Consider the following 15,575-nt stretch of genomic DNA (forward strand, 5'->3'; position numbering starts at 1 on the left):
ATAGCACTCAATATCAACACCAATAACCAGTAACCTAACATACCAGCACCATAGTTGACTGAGCCGTCATAATTGTCATAAAATCTTTTGTATGCCTCTTGAAACACTCCTGTCATGGTCTTGTCCACTATGAATGGAACGTCAATTGGAATACTCATGTTAAAGTTTGGTATCTCACTAGCAGATTTGGCCTTTTCGTCATATAACTTTATGGCATCGTCATACCATCCTTCGGATACCGTAACATCATAGTAAACACAATTTTCTAGCATAACAGGAGAAGTTATATTTAAAGCTTCTTCGTCAACTTCTCTCAAGCAACCAGCAATGGTTGCCATGTAGTTATCGTTTTCACATTGACAAGTAGTTTCCAAAGGTGAACAAAATGAAACCTCTGACGCAATTTGATCGGTGCAGGCATAGAAAATTCTCTTTTTGCCTAGCTTCTCATAAGGATCTAAGCTGGCACTCGTGAAAGAAACGAAACCAAGCAAAAAGCATGCAAAGTAACTTGAGAAGTACATAATTGAAAATGTGATTCTAATTACTGTAATAAGTCGAACTTTTCTCAAAAGTTTAACTTAACGTACTTCAATCCCAATTTATAGCAAATTCCATTTGTATCGTTCTTCTCAAGCATTACGATATCCATTAATTACATATCGATTTAGTGGCGCTTTCTGCCTTGTAGGTTGTTGCTTCAGTGGAAAAGTTTGATACGGAATTTTTGCTTAGTTTAGTGACCCCATTTAATGGTCATTGTCATTGATTGGGCTTTATTGTATAATTTTACCGCCTTGAAGGTGTTTACACAATAAATACATCCCTAGACACTAAATGCAAAAATTACGCAGATGTTTTAGAGCACCAATATTACACAATGGCTCAGCTGATCCAATCTGATAATTGTTTTATGAACATGAAATCAGTGCTGTGTCCAATCAGAGGAAGGGAAAACTAATAAATTTCATCAAAATAAATATCTAAAAGATCATTGTTTATTATTTGTTCCCTGTAAGTGTGGCCAGAATTAACCGAACACAAAAGCTCGAAGTGAAGAAAATGAAACAAAGCATCTTATTGTTTTCAAGTTTAAACAATTTTCCCTTCTTCTTCGACAAGCGAAACCATTATGGTTCACAATGGACGAAGTCGTGCTTCTCCTTGTAGCCCAGGTTTTTGTATCTGGTAGGTATCTTGGCAGGTACAACTTTCCACCCTTCAAGAAAATTTTAATTTTCAACGTCAAACGCTGAATCTCTTAGCCTTTGCCACAAAGGCAAAAGTATACTCCAAAGCTATACTTTTGCCTTTGGTTGTGTTGTTGTGTTCGTTTTGACGAAAAGGAAGACTTTTCATAGGCTAAGATTTTCTTGGCGTGTAAAACTTTACTTAAATTGGGTAATCCATTTTAGTTTAAGCCTCCCCTCAATTTGAAAAAGCCCCTTCCCAAATTTGCAATTTGTGGATACAAACGTTCCTCTGAAAACAAATTAACTAATTGCAATAGAGAGGAGATTTTAACTAATTTACTATTGTGCTGGATAGTTTACAAAAAAGAACAATAAACTTACGAAATAACACTTGTTGCATCTCTTAAAATCACCTGAAATGCTTTTTTTTTAAGAGAGGAAGTCTAGTGGAGGTGCCATAGACTCAAACAGTTTCTGGAAACTATTTTAGACGTTATAGTACATGCATGTATGTCCGATCTACGGAGAGAGAATTGGCAAGTTGACGTTTAAAGGCACAACAATGGCAGGCAGATTTTAGTTAGTTACTATTTTGTTTTCTAGCAAATAATTGCCAAGTCAATGTAGCTCTAGAGAACCCGTGCATCGTATGCTATATCTCTTTGGGACAAGAAGTAAGATGCATTTAGACAATGCAATAGTGAGGTTAAGCAGAGGTAGATCCTTTGATGAAATCTGCAAATGGCGCATTGTTCAATGAGAGGTTTGTATTACAAAAGCTTATATAAAGACCCATTTTGTGGCCCAGGGTGACTAATTAATAACTAGATTGAAAAAATAAATCGCCTTGGCATCAATTCCTACGCCTCTGTAATATATTTTTTAATTCTTTTAATCATTGGAATGCCGCCAATTGGCTGAAATCAATTGCTCTTAATGTGGAACGTTTATGGTTGGAAAAAGGTCTTGTACATAGACAGGGGCAATATGCTGACTTGTGGATGAGGTAGCATGTACAAATTAATCAAAAGTTCAATGGTTTAATGCACATAGGACTATTGTAAATTATTGGGAAAACTGTGAAATCGTCTAAATCACGGCTGAGCTTCGAATCCATTGAAGTGAGGCAACTCCTTTCTAACCTCAGACACACTTGCCAGTTTCCTTTGATGGCACTAATCCAACTGATATCACCTTCTACTTATCCAACCTTTTCAAAAACAAATCCAACATAAAATCCAACGGCTTCTTTCTCTTCCCCTTCGGCTCCATATTTTCCATCACTCCGTTTCAATCCATCGATTAAATTCTTATTCAACTTACTGAAATACTGAGGAATCTCTTGATTGAAAATGTCTGTGAAATTCTTTTTATACTTCAACACTAGGTTATGTTCTTCGCAGATTGCACGAAGAATCTCAAATGGCACAACATATTCAGGCACGTCGTCAACAGCATCTTTCAACCAATAGCTGTACCTGTTTCCAAAGGGAGGCCTGAATACGCCATCTTCAGGTGGCTCTTTATCAAAAGTGACTGAATATAAGCCATTGCCAAACTTGACTTTGCCAGTCTTTGCATCTTTAAAGTATTGCTTGCCAACGATTTTAGACTTGATAAAATCAGACGAAGGTATAGTTCCAATGAAACGACCACCCACCCTTAGTGATTTGGAAACGTTGGTCAACAAAGTATGGGCTTTTTCCTCAGATTCAAATGCATAATGCAACGCAAATTGAATAGACACAGCATCAACAGGAAATGTCTTTTCAATAATCCCTGGAAAATTGGGCTCCAAAATATCGGGAACATATTGAGTAAAACAATCACCAGTAGCAAAGCAAGCTTCAAAGTTGTATCTGTTTTCAGCACGTTCTCCATTCCGAGGTTTAAATCTCGCCTTTTGTCGTGAATATCTCTCAAATGCTTCACGAACGGATAGATCCGAAATATCAATACCGATATATTGATCAATTTTGATAAATTCACACTTGTTCAAGTCACCTCCTTTCCCGCAGCATAAGTCTAGCACTGAAAACATTGGCGATGATTCTGTATCATGTTTGGCCCAATTTCCTAGCAAGATATACTTTATTGTGTTGTTGAAGTTTCTTAATTTGTAAATTGGAGAGCTAGTCCTAGGGCCCTGACGTTTGGATTGTTGGGTTCTTTGGTTATAGTGTTGCCTGACAATACTATTTATGTCTCGATTCTCCTTGTCTCTGATTCGACTGTGGAATGTATGGTAATTTTCATTGCGTGTACGGCTAGTAGAAGGATTAGCCACGTCTAGGTGCAAATATGGTTGAATCGATTCATCCTCATTTTCATTCTCGTTCTCATTCTCATCTTCTTTTTCTCCTCTATCCTTTTGACGCCCCTCTATCGGTGGGACTGTATCTTTTTCGAATGCTTCTCTAGTTCGCTTCAATCGATCTAATCGCGAGTCTTGCTCTTCTCCTCTTCCTTGGTATGTAGAGGCAGAACTCAGCGGTTCGGAAGCACGACTCATATACGCAGAAGATGCCACTTCTGATTTATGTCCATACTTTTCATACTTTAAATCTCTCTCTTTGTCATTTTTAAGCCAGGCTGGCTTCTGTTTGGCATCTCCATACGCCGATGTGGGTTTGGATGCAGGTGTATATTCTCTTCGCGAAAGTCCTCCAAGATCCGTCCCATTATCAACTCGGCGTCTTTTGAATTCCGGGTCTTCGGAAACCAGGGGTTTTGACGGTAGTGATGAATTGGCTGACATTGCTTTTTGGGAGCTAGTGGGTTGCGTTTCATCTAATGATAGTGCAACTATTATTTTTTTTTTGTTGCCCTATTGTCTACCTACTGAGTGTGAGTAACTACCAAGTGTATTTGATAAAGACATTGATCATTCCATTCTTTAATAATGTATATATATCTACAACTTGCCGTTTATCTTCTTATCGAATAGCTCTGATATTGGCTGAACAATCTTTTTATCGTTTGGAAACAAGTGTCCTCCTTCATGAACAAAAGTTCGTACTTGCTTTGCGTCGTACAAGGTACTCACGTATTCAGATCTAATTGGTGGTACAATACTGTCATTCTTTCCATAGAGAAGAATCACTTCCGTTGGTAGGGACAATCCTGTACTCTTTCCGCCAGCGTCACATAAATATTCAGCAGCTCTTTCAGATATCTCAACTTCCGAAGCGTACTGATTAGCATCAGTGATTTGCAAAATCCGTTGTTTATTCTCATCACTGTAATCACCACTCCTAGGAACAGTTAAACAAAAACCAGAAACGGCCATGCTTATCTTAAAAGGTGGATGAGACGGCAACATCTTCTGCAAGGCATTAGTGATCATAATTGCCATAGCAGCACCTTGGGAAAATCCAATGATGCCGTCGTACGGCCCATTTTTTTCAATGTGATCAATTACAAACCGTATCGACTCATCTAAACCAATATAATTGTTTGCACTTTGCGCATCAAACCATCTAGCATTGCTCCCATTATCAACAATTTGGCTCCATACTCTGTCACTCTCTTCATCTGTAGGGCCGAGTGGAAAACTCAACTCGTGTCTCGATTTGATCTCGTGGCACGGTGTAATATAATCTAGTTGTATATTTAGCTTCTTTGAGAGGATTTTTCGCAATCCTGAAGACTTTCTTGCAAGCGTGCTCCCGCTTTGTAAGTATCCTGGGAGACAAAGAACTTTTGAAACACTTGACATGGGAGGGAAGGTCTAAATAAATTAGTTGATTCAACAACAACAGATATTTTGTTCGCATAATCTAAATTCATTTGTGTAATGTCTCTTTTTTTCAGTGACGAAATATCATCGCTTTTATCAACCTGGCCAAACGACGCAGTTAATCGACATGTCCGAACTAGACGCATTCTTCACTGATATAAGAGAGGAGATTGCCAAAGAGTATGTTGAAACGATGTAATATAAGTGAATACCTTACTAACACCACTCATCAACAGTGTTAACAAGAAATCTTTATTGCAAGAGTTGGAAAACCAATTTGACTTGTCCCTCATTCCGTACCAAACTACAATCAATTCCTGGACATCGGTCAGTCCAAATCAACTAAATAAAGTATTCCAGACCACAAATAGCTTTGAAGATGCGATCCGTGAAAACATTGCAAAATTTACAAACTCATTATCAGAATTAGATTGTAAATCAAGCCAAAAAGAGCGATTATCAAATAAATTTACCGAGGACTCCATCTACATACTATTAGTCAATCGATACTTTTGGATCCTTGCCGCTGCATTTGTCCATGATCCAATAAAGGTGAAATTGATAACTACTCAGAATGAATTGGGCATTATTGCTACGCCGCTGGAAATTTTTCAATCCTTGGGCATACAAGATGTTAATTATCAATTGTATTTAATTGCCCTCTTGAGGCTAATTGAAATTGTTGTCGAGTATACTACAACAACAGTGATAAATCAGTCAATTGGCTCCACTAGTTCACAATCTTCAAATTATTCCATTGGTCTTATAAATCTGAAAATTGTCTCCAAGATTCAAAATGGGTTTCTGTTGTTGGATTTGAAGAACGATATCCTCAGAAAAAAGTACGACAGCTTGAAATATAACTCACAAAGGTTAAATAAGATTGTTTATGATTTGTCGCTCCGTAATTTGGTTACAACCGAAGCGGAAGTGGAATAAATAATAACTTTTGCTAAATGTATAAAACTATTTACTTCTCTTTGCTGGTCTCTCCTCAACTTTAGCATCATCATTTTCAGAGTCAATGACGATCACTTCTTTCTCCGATGTGGTAAGTGGACTTTCGTGTGGTCTTTTAATACTTCCATTCTCTCTAGTTGCAGCTTTAGGCTTTGATCCTTCGGTGATCTCAGAAGATGTGTTGTTATACTTAGCCTCAACCCTCGAGCCATCGGAATTGAGCAACCCCATACCTACCAAAAATCGCTTAACATTGCCGTCAGAAGACAGTGAAGTAGTACTTGTCTCATTTTTTACATGCGCTTCAACTGCACTTGTCTTGATAGCTTGCTGGCTAACATTTTCTTCTGACGAAACTGCTTTAGCATCGACTACTGTATCAGGTCCATTTCGAGAAGGTACTTCCTCCGACTCTTCGGTGGTATCCAACTCTATCACCTCTTGCTTCCTTTTTTCTTCGCGTTGAGCCAATAGCTTCTTTAGCGCATCGTTGTAGCCATCATTTGAATCCTTCAAGTTTGAATCAATTACCCCTCTACATAATTTCAACATTTCGTTTGTGAGGGGGAAAATGTCCTTCTTGGCAATCTTCTTTTTCAAACCAGGTGAATTGAATGTGGAAAAGAAATTTGTATCCTTGTTGTAATAGGTATACACCTTGAAGAAGATTGTCACTATGGTATCATCAATCATTGAAGTAGGACCATATCCATTGTTTGATTTCTTCATATCATTGGCACCATGGAGAAAACACAAATGGGGAACCAATTCGGCGGGGACCCCTTTGTGTTGTAAAAATTCAAACATTGACTTCACATTGGTTGTGAAAATCAGATAAGATAAGTTGTTAATGAAATGATCGGTGTACAAGAATGAATCACCTATATTTAAAGAATCTCGCATCATCCTGCAAATCGTAGCACAAAGAACCTCCCATGCATTGTATAAGTTGACCATTATTGAACTTGATCGCCGAAGCTTCGGGATCATCGTTATCAAGCTATCGATGTCGTTTCTTGTCCTCAAAAGATCAATAAAGAATCGGATATATTGGTATGTGTACAAAAAGTGTTTTCCAGGACGTTCTGATTCAGGTTTCCAAATCAGCACCAATTGCTTGTTCACGGATTTCAAAGAAATGAAGCTTGACATTATCTCATATGCGCCTTCGACATCATTATACTCATCATAAAGAATCCTTGCGAGTCTGTACTGGGCTCGATGCTGCCAATTTTTTTTATCAGCAGCATCGATTTGTTTCAAAGATGACACAATGGCATCGTAAAATTCCCTCTTTGAGTTCACCTCCGTCGCTTCAAGGTGAATTATAGCAGCTTTGCGCAAGTATTCAAGCCCCTGGCTGGGTGTAATATCGCCAAACTTGACATATTTCATGGATAAAGACACCAAAGAATAGTACGGCTCGACAATATTATCAGATTGCTTGGCCCTTGACGCCATTGCACAAGCACTAGCCACTGTGTCCAAGACATGTACCGGCAGATCTTTCAATTTGCGCTGGGTTTTAGACAAGTAATAAAAATCAGACCAGTCGGCGTCTTCTGCTTTGATTGCCAAATTAAATGACTGTTTGATAAGCTTTAAGCAAAATTGCTTGGGTAAGACACTTTTTTCACTAACATTTAAAAAGGATGTACCTGTAGACTTTTTCACAAACCGTGGCTGGGACTGTACCTTTAGTGCTAACATATCCATGGGCTCCGAAACAGCCCCAAAAAGCTCTTTGGCAAATAAAGACATCAAGTTACCAACTATTGGTTTGATGCGTTCCCTAGCCAGCGGGTCAAGAGTCAAATTTATTGCCATCAAGTAGCAAATGAGTGACTTTCTTTGCAAGTTAGCGGTTCCAATCTTCCTATCTGGCACTGTCAACTTATCTGAGGTCCAAATCAAGTCATCTTCCACCAAGTATCCATAAGCCTGACCCATTAAAAACCAGCTCTCCATACGATTTCCTCCACATATCAAATCATTTCTAAATAATGTTATTGCATTTTCAATCTCAACCGCACGTCCCTGCATATTCTTCTTTCTCAACTTGTACGACGAAAATATTAGTAAACCCTGAAGATAGTACAACCCACTAGATCCAAATCTAGAGTCTGTCACTTCAAGATCCAACGACATCAATCCATGGAATGTATCACGTACAAATTTTGGCGCAAGTCGCGTTGTGTCCAAGAAGTAATCAAGCACTGCTTTGTTTCTACTCAAGGCTTCATCAGACTCAAAGTTAGGTTCGCCAATAACTTCAAACATCTCTTCAATTATGACTTTCATGTCATGTTTCGGTACATTCTTGATCGTATTCGTGTGGAAGCATAGTGGCAAAACAAATTTAGCCAATTCCTCACAATCGCTTTCGACTAACTCCTCTTTGGCCAGGGTACCATGATCAAAGGGAACAAACCCATCTAGGCCGATATTATAGTGGTACCTGCACTTTATCAATTGGCTCATATCTTCATCTGCTCCATTTAATTTGCTGATGTACTCTTGCGAAGCTCTCAAAAATATACCGTTGGCTGCATCGCAAATTCCACTTGCTCCAAGTTGAGCATGAAACAATTTTATCGCTGCATGTAAAGATGTTTGTGAGTAGTCATTTTTCAAGGCTGCCAAAACAACAACAATCGTCTTTAAAAGCATATCTTTGAAAGAATTATACGACTGCAATGAGTTTTCCTTAATCGATGTTCGCAACGATGTTATACTACACGCTTCCTCATGCGCCTCAAAAAGCAAGCACATCTCGAGTAACGACACAACGGGCTTTAGGCCCATCCATTCGCCAAGCTGCCAATCCAGTGCTTCCATAAGATGTACAATGCAACTCAAGTTATTGTTGTAGAATCCCAAAACCTTACATAGTGTTGTGAATCTTGAGTCTTCAGCCAACTTGGTATACTCGTCACTGAGGAGGTAGCTGTTGAACACTTCTATACTTTTAATAAAACCGTATGCAAGTTTAGAAGTCAATTCCAGCAGCTTATAAAATTGAAGCAATATGTTCCACAAACTCAACCTCATGTCCACAGAGCCCGTTTCCAAAAAGCTCTTGATGGACACAATAGCCTCACTCTTTTCTCTACCCGAATCGAGTAAAATATCTTCCAACAACGATACCGCTTCCTCATTCCCCTTAGTTTGGTTTGAAAACAAGATTCTCCAGAATATAGCGAGTACTGAAATAACAGTTAACTGTGTTCTAACGTTGTTTAGGTTCAAGTCGGGAAAATTCCTATAGTTTGGATATTGAACACTGATGGGACGATCAACACTAGTTAAAAATTCAAGAAGCTCCTCGAGTAATGCCTGCGTGGTTTTATTCTCATCCCAAGCTACAGTTTGCGATTTTTGTATCAAAATTCTGCACCATTTGTACCTGGCTTTGAGAACATTTCGGTCCTTCTCTGATCCTTGATTGGAAAAGAGCATTGTATTGACAATTGACATCCATTTGTTAATCTTGTCATTATATTTGATCAATTCCAAACACAACCCATTGGTGACTGCTTTGTTGAATTTTTTGGAGTTTACTGTTTGTCTAATTTGAGACTCCAAGCTAATTGACTGGTCAACCAAAAGCTCCAAAATGGCCATAGCTATGCCGGAATCCTGGAGCAGTTTCCCTAAGCCATCTATCAAGTAGCCTTCAAATTGTAACACCCACTCATTGAATTTAGTGAGCAACGATTGACTCCATTTATTTTCAAGGATAAGCGAGCTTTCATCGACATTAAGCAAATTCTTGATCACCCAGGTTTTCAATGTTATGTAATCCACTTCTCGCAGCGCAAGATCTTGCAACACATTATTCTCAATGTTGGATATTTCCGGAGCAATCTCCAACGATGAGCTCTTTTGAATATTGCCGCTGAAATTATTCAAAATTTCAAGCAATTTAACGTTGTCATCTGCCATTTGTGATTTCCCCAAGTTAAAAGAGCTGAATGCTGTTGTAAAGTTTGGTTTCCAATCATTTATCACTGTCACAAAATCCTTTAAATACTGAGTTGCATTTATCCGTTCCAAATACACCAGAGAAATGTCAGTGACATCTAAAGATGGTGTTATTTCTTTCAACTTGGCGATAAAGTAATCTAAACCAGTAAAGTGTTCTTTCTCTACAGCAATTGCTGGTTTGTCAGGGTCTGATTCAACTTTGGCTAAACGTTTCGATGCTCGATGTATCTGTTGCCTTTGTTCTTGGGCCTCTAGTTGCTTTTGCTCGTCATTTTTCTCCTCGGCTTCAGTCTTATTGCTTGTTTCTACCAGTGTGCTTTCAAAAGTACCCTGGTTTTCATTTTCTTCAACACCTGTTACAAGTTTAAGAGACTCTACCTTCTCAGCTGCAACATCGACTTTTGCAAATGATATGCTATCAAGAGGCTCCTCTGTTAGCACATAGGGCTCTATAAAGCGAAGTTTTGGTCGGTGTATATCTTCAATTTTGGATTCATCTTGGCGACCTTTAACAGTGCTATTGACAACATCAATCAAATCCTCCCACGAGAGTGAGTGATCTTTTACCGTTAGTTGAACCTGAATTTTGTTCTTTCTTTGTTGTCGTGCCTGCTGGTCTTCGATATCCCGCTTCATTGTTTCTAGAAACCGGAAGCGAGTATTGAGGCTATCTGAGGCCAATTCGGCAGATCCCTTAGCTGAAAGTTTGCTTTTGAGCACCAGTAGACAATGTTGAATGCCTGAATCGATAGGTAGAAGCCCTGAAAGATCATCACTTTCAGTTTTACTACTAACAGCGTACTCCAAAGTCGCCCTGCCTAGTTTCAACTCTTTCAAATACATCCACAATTCATTCAAGACTTCCAACAACTTCTCATCTGCCTCATTATATAGTAGAGCCACACAAAAGTCATCCAACATTGAATAAAACATCTTTTTGAACCGTTCTTCCAGATCTGTACTTTCATCCTCTATGCGAGATATAAGCGACTCTTGCTTCAAAATACCCATAAACAAGAATCCTCTATTTCTGAATATCAAGTATCTCAACGATTTTAAGTTGGGAGACAATGAGGACAATTCGTCAAAAACGCTATTTACAACTCCATTTTGTATTCCTCTTATGTAGTCTACCTCTTCGTAGTAATGATTTGATATGGTGTCTATCCGAAACAATTGCTCGTAAACCTTGTAGGCTTCGATGTAATCTTGCTGTTTCTGTAGCTTCAAGGCTTGTTGAAAAAGCTTGAAAGCTTGTTCAAACTGTAGTTCTCGTGTATGCTCTTCCTCCAAATCCTTTTTCGAAGTATTATCTTCGAGGACATTCAAGGGCTTGAAAGTTGACTGTTTAGTGTTAGTATATGGATATCAGAAAGGAACTAGATGGTTATACGAACCATGTGTAGCTAATGTATAAAGACGACTATTTGTAGAACACGGTTCTGGGTTTGTTATTTTTTTTTGTCCTCTGTTAAGCGGAGAGAGGATGTTTTGGCAATCACATAGTAATACAGATGTACATTAAAGTCTATTAAAAAAATCTATTTATACACAAATCAACTTAACCAATGTCATACATTTTGACCAGAGGCGAATGTTTTCACCTCAATTTCGTTATCTGATGTACGTTTGTTATCTTCCAAAGAAGAGCGTTCTTTCGCCTCTTCTTCTGCTTCTGCTTCTGCTTCTGCTTCTGCTACTTCTTCCTCTCTAAGCTCTGACTCCTTAGGCGCATCTTTTCCGAATCTTAACCACCAAATAAAGTGACTTGTAAATATACCAAGTTCAAGTGCTATGACAATAGCATATAATATGCAACTCAATACGTCAAATTTTCCAACAACGATACTGAGCAACGAAAAGATGGCACCAAGGGAATCCATGGTAAGGAATACAAAATTTATCCCAATAACCCTACCCTTTCTCTTTGCCAACTCGAAATATGGTGGAATTAATCCAACAGCTAGCAATATTGAAGCAATAATTCCAATGATTAACATTGGCCAGGTGATTCCTCGTCTGTGCAATGGCCTCAACCATAATATAAAACCAAGTTCCAATCCGACACTAACAAGGACAAAGGCACCAGCAACCAACACAAGTTTCCTTCTAGGTAATTGCACTGGTGGATAGTATAATACCTGGATCCATGTTACTAAACAAAAGAATGTGAATAATTGTGGTTGGATTCGCAAAGGAATGGATCCATCGATACCAATAAAGTAGATACTAAAGGGGATCCCACTTGCCGCCCAAAGAAACATCATCAAAGGAGGTAACCCTTGACAATTTTTAACCTTGAAGTTTCTAATAATTTGTGGTACTAGTTGAATGCACCAAAGTATGGTACCAATCGTTCCCAAGACATTCTCCGCAACGGCGTTATACATTTTCTGAAAAATATTGTTTCTTTGTGTGCTGTTATTCACCTCCAAAAGACATCAACTGCGTTTCGACAATAGTGTTTCAAGCCAAGAATTTGCAAAATGAAAAATAAAACTAAATAGTTGACACTGTGTAGATCTTGTGTAATGATGTAGAAAAGAAAAAGTTTGGGCCAAGAAGATGGCAGATTGGGCTTTATTTATAAGCAGCAAAAGTAAAGAATCAGTCTTGTGCTTTTCAGAGAAGAGAAAAAAATAAAAGAGAAAACGTAAAAAAGAAAAAAATATTGCGCCTTGCACCTCATGCGCTTATTCCTTGTTTGCAAAGTTTTTTAGGTGTGTTTGTAGGTGTTCTTCTCTCTCTTTTATTCTCAATACATTATTATATTATATGCAATAGTCTTTTTTTTCCGTTTGTCTTTTAATGGTTTGTTTTTTTTTCTCTTTTTATTTTGCGTTCTATAATCCTTACTTTGGTTAATAAATGAATTTAAAGGCAAAAAGAACGAAAGCAAATGCGCATTTGCTAAAATGAGAAAAACTTTTCAAATGTCATCACGTGCTTTGGCTCAAAGGGGTAATTTTTGCCGTTTACTAATGGATGATGCCACAGAATACAGGAGTATATACAGAACATATACAAAACTAGAAAGTGTATCCGATTGAAGGGAACAACTTACTCCTTTAACTATATGCTATTCACTTTCATACTCAAACTCTAAACTTTCTTCATCGTCATCGGCCTCGGCCGCGAATTCCACATCTGACGCAGAACTATCATCAGAGTACTCCGCACGCCTGTGCTTAGGCCTGTTAAGTTCCGTTTCTGCTTCTTCATTGTCATCAATGTCACTGTCACCGTCGCTATACTCTCTGTAGGTTTTATTTCCTTTAGTACCACGCTCTCTCGTCATCCTAGCACTACCAAGTTCATCCTTTAAATCAAGTTCCTTTTCTTTGTCTCCTCCAACTAATGCCGCTGATTCTTTCTCTGACACTATAAACCCTCCGCCGAAATCATCACCAGAGGCATCCGACGCAGAGTCTAATTCATCTCGAGAAATATCAACACGGTTACGATTGGTGTCATTTTCTTTTCCCGTGGTCTCTGTATCCTCTTCTTCTTCTACTATCCCATGGGTCCTATTCAATCGATGTTTCAACCTCAATTTCAACAAAAAGTACTTCCAATTCTGCAATGCATTCAACTCCACCATTATCCTTCTCTCCTCCTCTTCTTCTTCAATCATGTGATTTAATGCAAGCTCAAGAGCTTCTTTGTTATCCTGGTGTATTACAATTCCCCCCTCTTTTGCATGGGGTGAACCTTTGCCTCTTTGGGTAAAATCGAATGAAGTTATTGCTTTGGCATAGTCAACCCCTAATAGCAGAGCCGTCTTTTGTAACATCTTCATAGTTCTCTGTTCACTTATCCTTACCAACACCCCATTCTCTGGAATCATTGTACCGGTATAAACATCTATATTACCATATTGATTCTTGGGGATCTTTCCATCCTCGATTTTCGGTGGTATGTATAACTTGGTTTGAAACTCAGCATAAAGACGAACATCTTCATCATCAGTTCCAATTTTTTCCTTTGATTTCAAAGCAGCCGCTCCAATCTTTAACACTCTACCCCTCATGTACCACGCCCTAGCTGATCTAAGCTTCTGAACGCATGATCTTCGATACACTGGTAGCAACCTTGCTGATGCATTTTTTGGTCTAAATGTCCCACATATGCTCGATTCATTCTTGGGGTGTATCACCTCATTTTGTCTAAGTTGTGACTCTAATGCATATAACGGATGATTTTTAAAAGCTTGCATGTTGTTCGGCATCCCTTCTGCCAAATCACGTTCATGAAACTCTTTGGCCTCAAAAATATCAATTGTACTTCTAGATTGTTTTCTCTGTAATGACTTCAAAACCAGTTCGTACCACTCCTTATCATCATCAGATCTAAACTCTATTCTTTTCCGGATTACACGTGCATTGTAGTTGATTGAGTAACGTCGTGTAACATCTCGGACTCTCCCAAACTTGTCAAATGCAACAGCATAGAGTAGTTGATTTCTTTCATCTCCTGAAGGAGGCTCAAATGAGTTTGGTCTCCTTTTGGAACAAACCTCAATTTTATGTTTCACAATAGAGTCAACACTGATCCAATGTTTAGCAAATTTGTCCCACACCTCAACCCAAAATATTGGATAATCCGAGTCCTCAAAGTTGCTTTTCGGTTTTCGGCTCTTTGGACTAAAACGTTCAGTTGAATTTTTACCTTTTCCACCTGCTGGCTGTTTCGTTTTTGAAGTTGTATTTTCGGTAATTATTGTAAAATCGGGGGGTTGCAACGATACAACCAACCTCGCATTCAATCCCAACCCTCTCAAAAGTGCAACAAATCCTTGTGCTGCTACATCTCGGTTCCCTCGAAAGTTTGTAACCAATGTCCGAAATTTTTTCTTTGTTACTACATCTGAGTCCTGCACTATGCCTAGTTCATCCCAGCCCTTCCTTAGTAAACCCTGAGACGTAATCCTGTACTTCCCATTGTATATTTCCATCAATTTCTTAATTCCGTCTAGTAATCTTCTTGATTTGATATTGTCTCGACCACTATCGTCATTAAGCAACTGAGATATTTGCCGAGTGACGCAAGCTTGCTTTAGTGATTTGGATATAGATTTGTCATTGCACCAGGAGTTTCGAACGGCAGTGTGTATTAGGAGAAACACAATGTATGTTTTATGCATCAAAACGCGTCGTATTCGCTCCTCATTGCTTATAAATTTAACCTTTTTCTTCTTCTGGGGCTCCTCCAGTGTAGTGTCCAATTGAAAAGTCAAGAGCTGTTCTGAATTCAGCGGTGTTTGTATATCCATGCTATTTGAAGCTTCGCTGATATCGAAAAGCACTTCCTCGAAATCATCAGAATTATCAGATTCCCAACCCTCTTGACGTCCTAAATCCAAATTCACATCTTCAAAGTCACTCGAGTCTTCTGAGTCATGAGAAATGTCACCGTCCTCCGTTTTATGTGTACGACTGGCACCTGCAGGCAGCACCCTTCTCCTTCTTTTTATCGGTCGATTGCTATCATTATCTAAGCTTGCTTCCTTCAATAAATTTTTGTGGTGCAGGTTAGGTAGGTGACTCATGGCTATTCAATAGTCCCTTCTCGGTTTAGAATATTGTAATTACTGTGCTTTTCTGTTGAGGCCTCTATTTGGCCATCCAAAACTTGTTGTGCTAGTTTGCCACCTCCACATTAATTAAAAGAGCTCTCTTTACACGCGATGGTGCAAA

At 38.6% G+C, this 15,575-nt stretch overlaps 6 protein-coding genes across 6 annotated transcripts; 1 reads left to right on the forward strand and 5 right to left on the reverse strand. All coding sequences in view use genetic code 12, as the record gives it.

Moving 5' to 3' along the window:
• Positions 1-524, reverse strand: CANMA_001870 (uncharacterized protein; the record flags this gene model as incomplete). The annotated part of the gene is made up of 1 exon (XM_051813878.1): positions 1-524. A coding segment is annotated over one exon (524 nt), but the record flags the coding sequence as incomplete, so codon positions are not given.
• Positions 525-2,394: 1,870 nt separating this feature from the next.
• Positions 2,395-3,951, reverse strand: ABD1 (mRNA (guanine-N7)-methyltransferase; the record flags this gene model as incomplete). Its single annotated transcript, XM_051813879.1, has 1 exon — positions 2,395-3,951. The coding sequence occupies one exon, from the start codon at positions 3,949-3,951 to the stop codon at positions 2,395-2,397; it is 1,557 nt and encodes a 518-aa protein (XP_051672493.1).
• Positions 3,952-4,107: 156 nt separating this feature from the next.
• Positions 4,108-4,911, reverse strand: CANMA_001872 (putative serine hydrolase; the record flags this gene model as incomplete). The annotated part of the gene is made up of 1 exon (XM_051813880.1): positions 4,108-4,911. The coding sequence occupies one exon, from the start codon at positions 4,909-4,911 to the stop codon at positions 4,108-4,110; it is 804 nt and encodes a 267-aa protein (XP_051672494.1).
• Positions 4,912-5,059: 148 nt separating this feature from the next.
• On the forward strand, positions 5,060-5,871 carry CANMA_001873 (uncharacterized protein; the record flags this gene model as incomplete). Its single annotated transcript, XM_051813881.1, has 2 exons — positions 5,060-5,112; positions 5,169-5,871. The coding sequence occupies 2 exons, from the start codon at positions 5,060-5,062 to the stop codon at positions 5,869-5,871; spliced, it is 756 nt and encodes a 251-aa protein (XP_051672495.1).
• Positions 5,872-5,898: 27 nt separating this feature from the next.
• Positions 5,899-12,269, reverse strand: CANMA_001874 (PQ-loop repeat-containing protein; the record flags this gene model as incomplete). The annotated part of the gene is made up of 2 exons (XM_051813882.1): positions 5,899-11,223; positions 11,457-12,269. The coding sequence occupies 2 exons, from the start codon at positions 12,267-12,269 to the stop codon at positions 5,899-5,901; spliced, it is 6,138 nt and encodes a 2,045-aa protein (XP_051672496.1).
• A 689-nt stretch (positions 12,270-12,958) lies between these two features.
• On the reverse strand, positions 12,959-15,427 carry CANMA_001875 (uncharacterized protein; the record flags this gene model as incomplete). The annotated part of the gene is made up of 1 exon (XM_051813883.1): positions 12,959-15,427. One exon carries the CDS (start codon positions 15,425-15,427, stop codon positions 12,959-12,961), a length of 2,469 nt encoding a protein of 822 aa, XP_051672497.1.
• Between the last annotated feature and the right edge of the window lie 148 nt (positions 15,428-15,575).

Source organism: Candida margitis (genome assembly GCF_024628925.1).
Source record: "Candida margitis strain CBS 14175 chromosome Unknown scaffold58, whole genome shotgun sequence".
Taxonomy (NCBI): Eukaryota; Fungi; Ascomycota; class Pichiomycetes; order Serinales; family Debaryomycetaceae; genus Lodderomyces; species Lodderomyces margitis.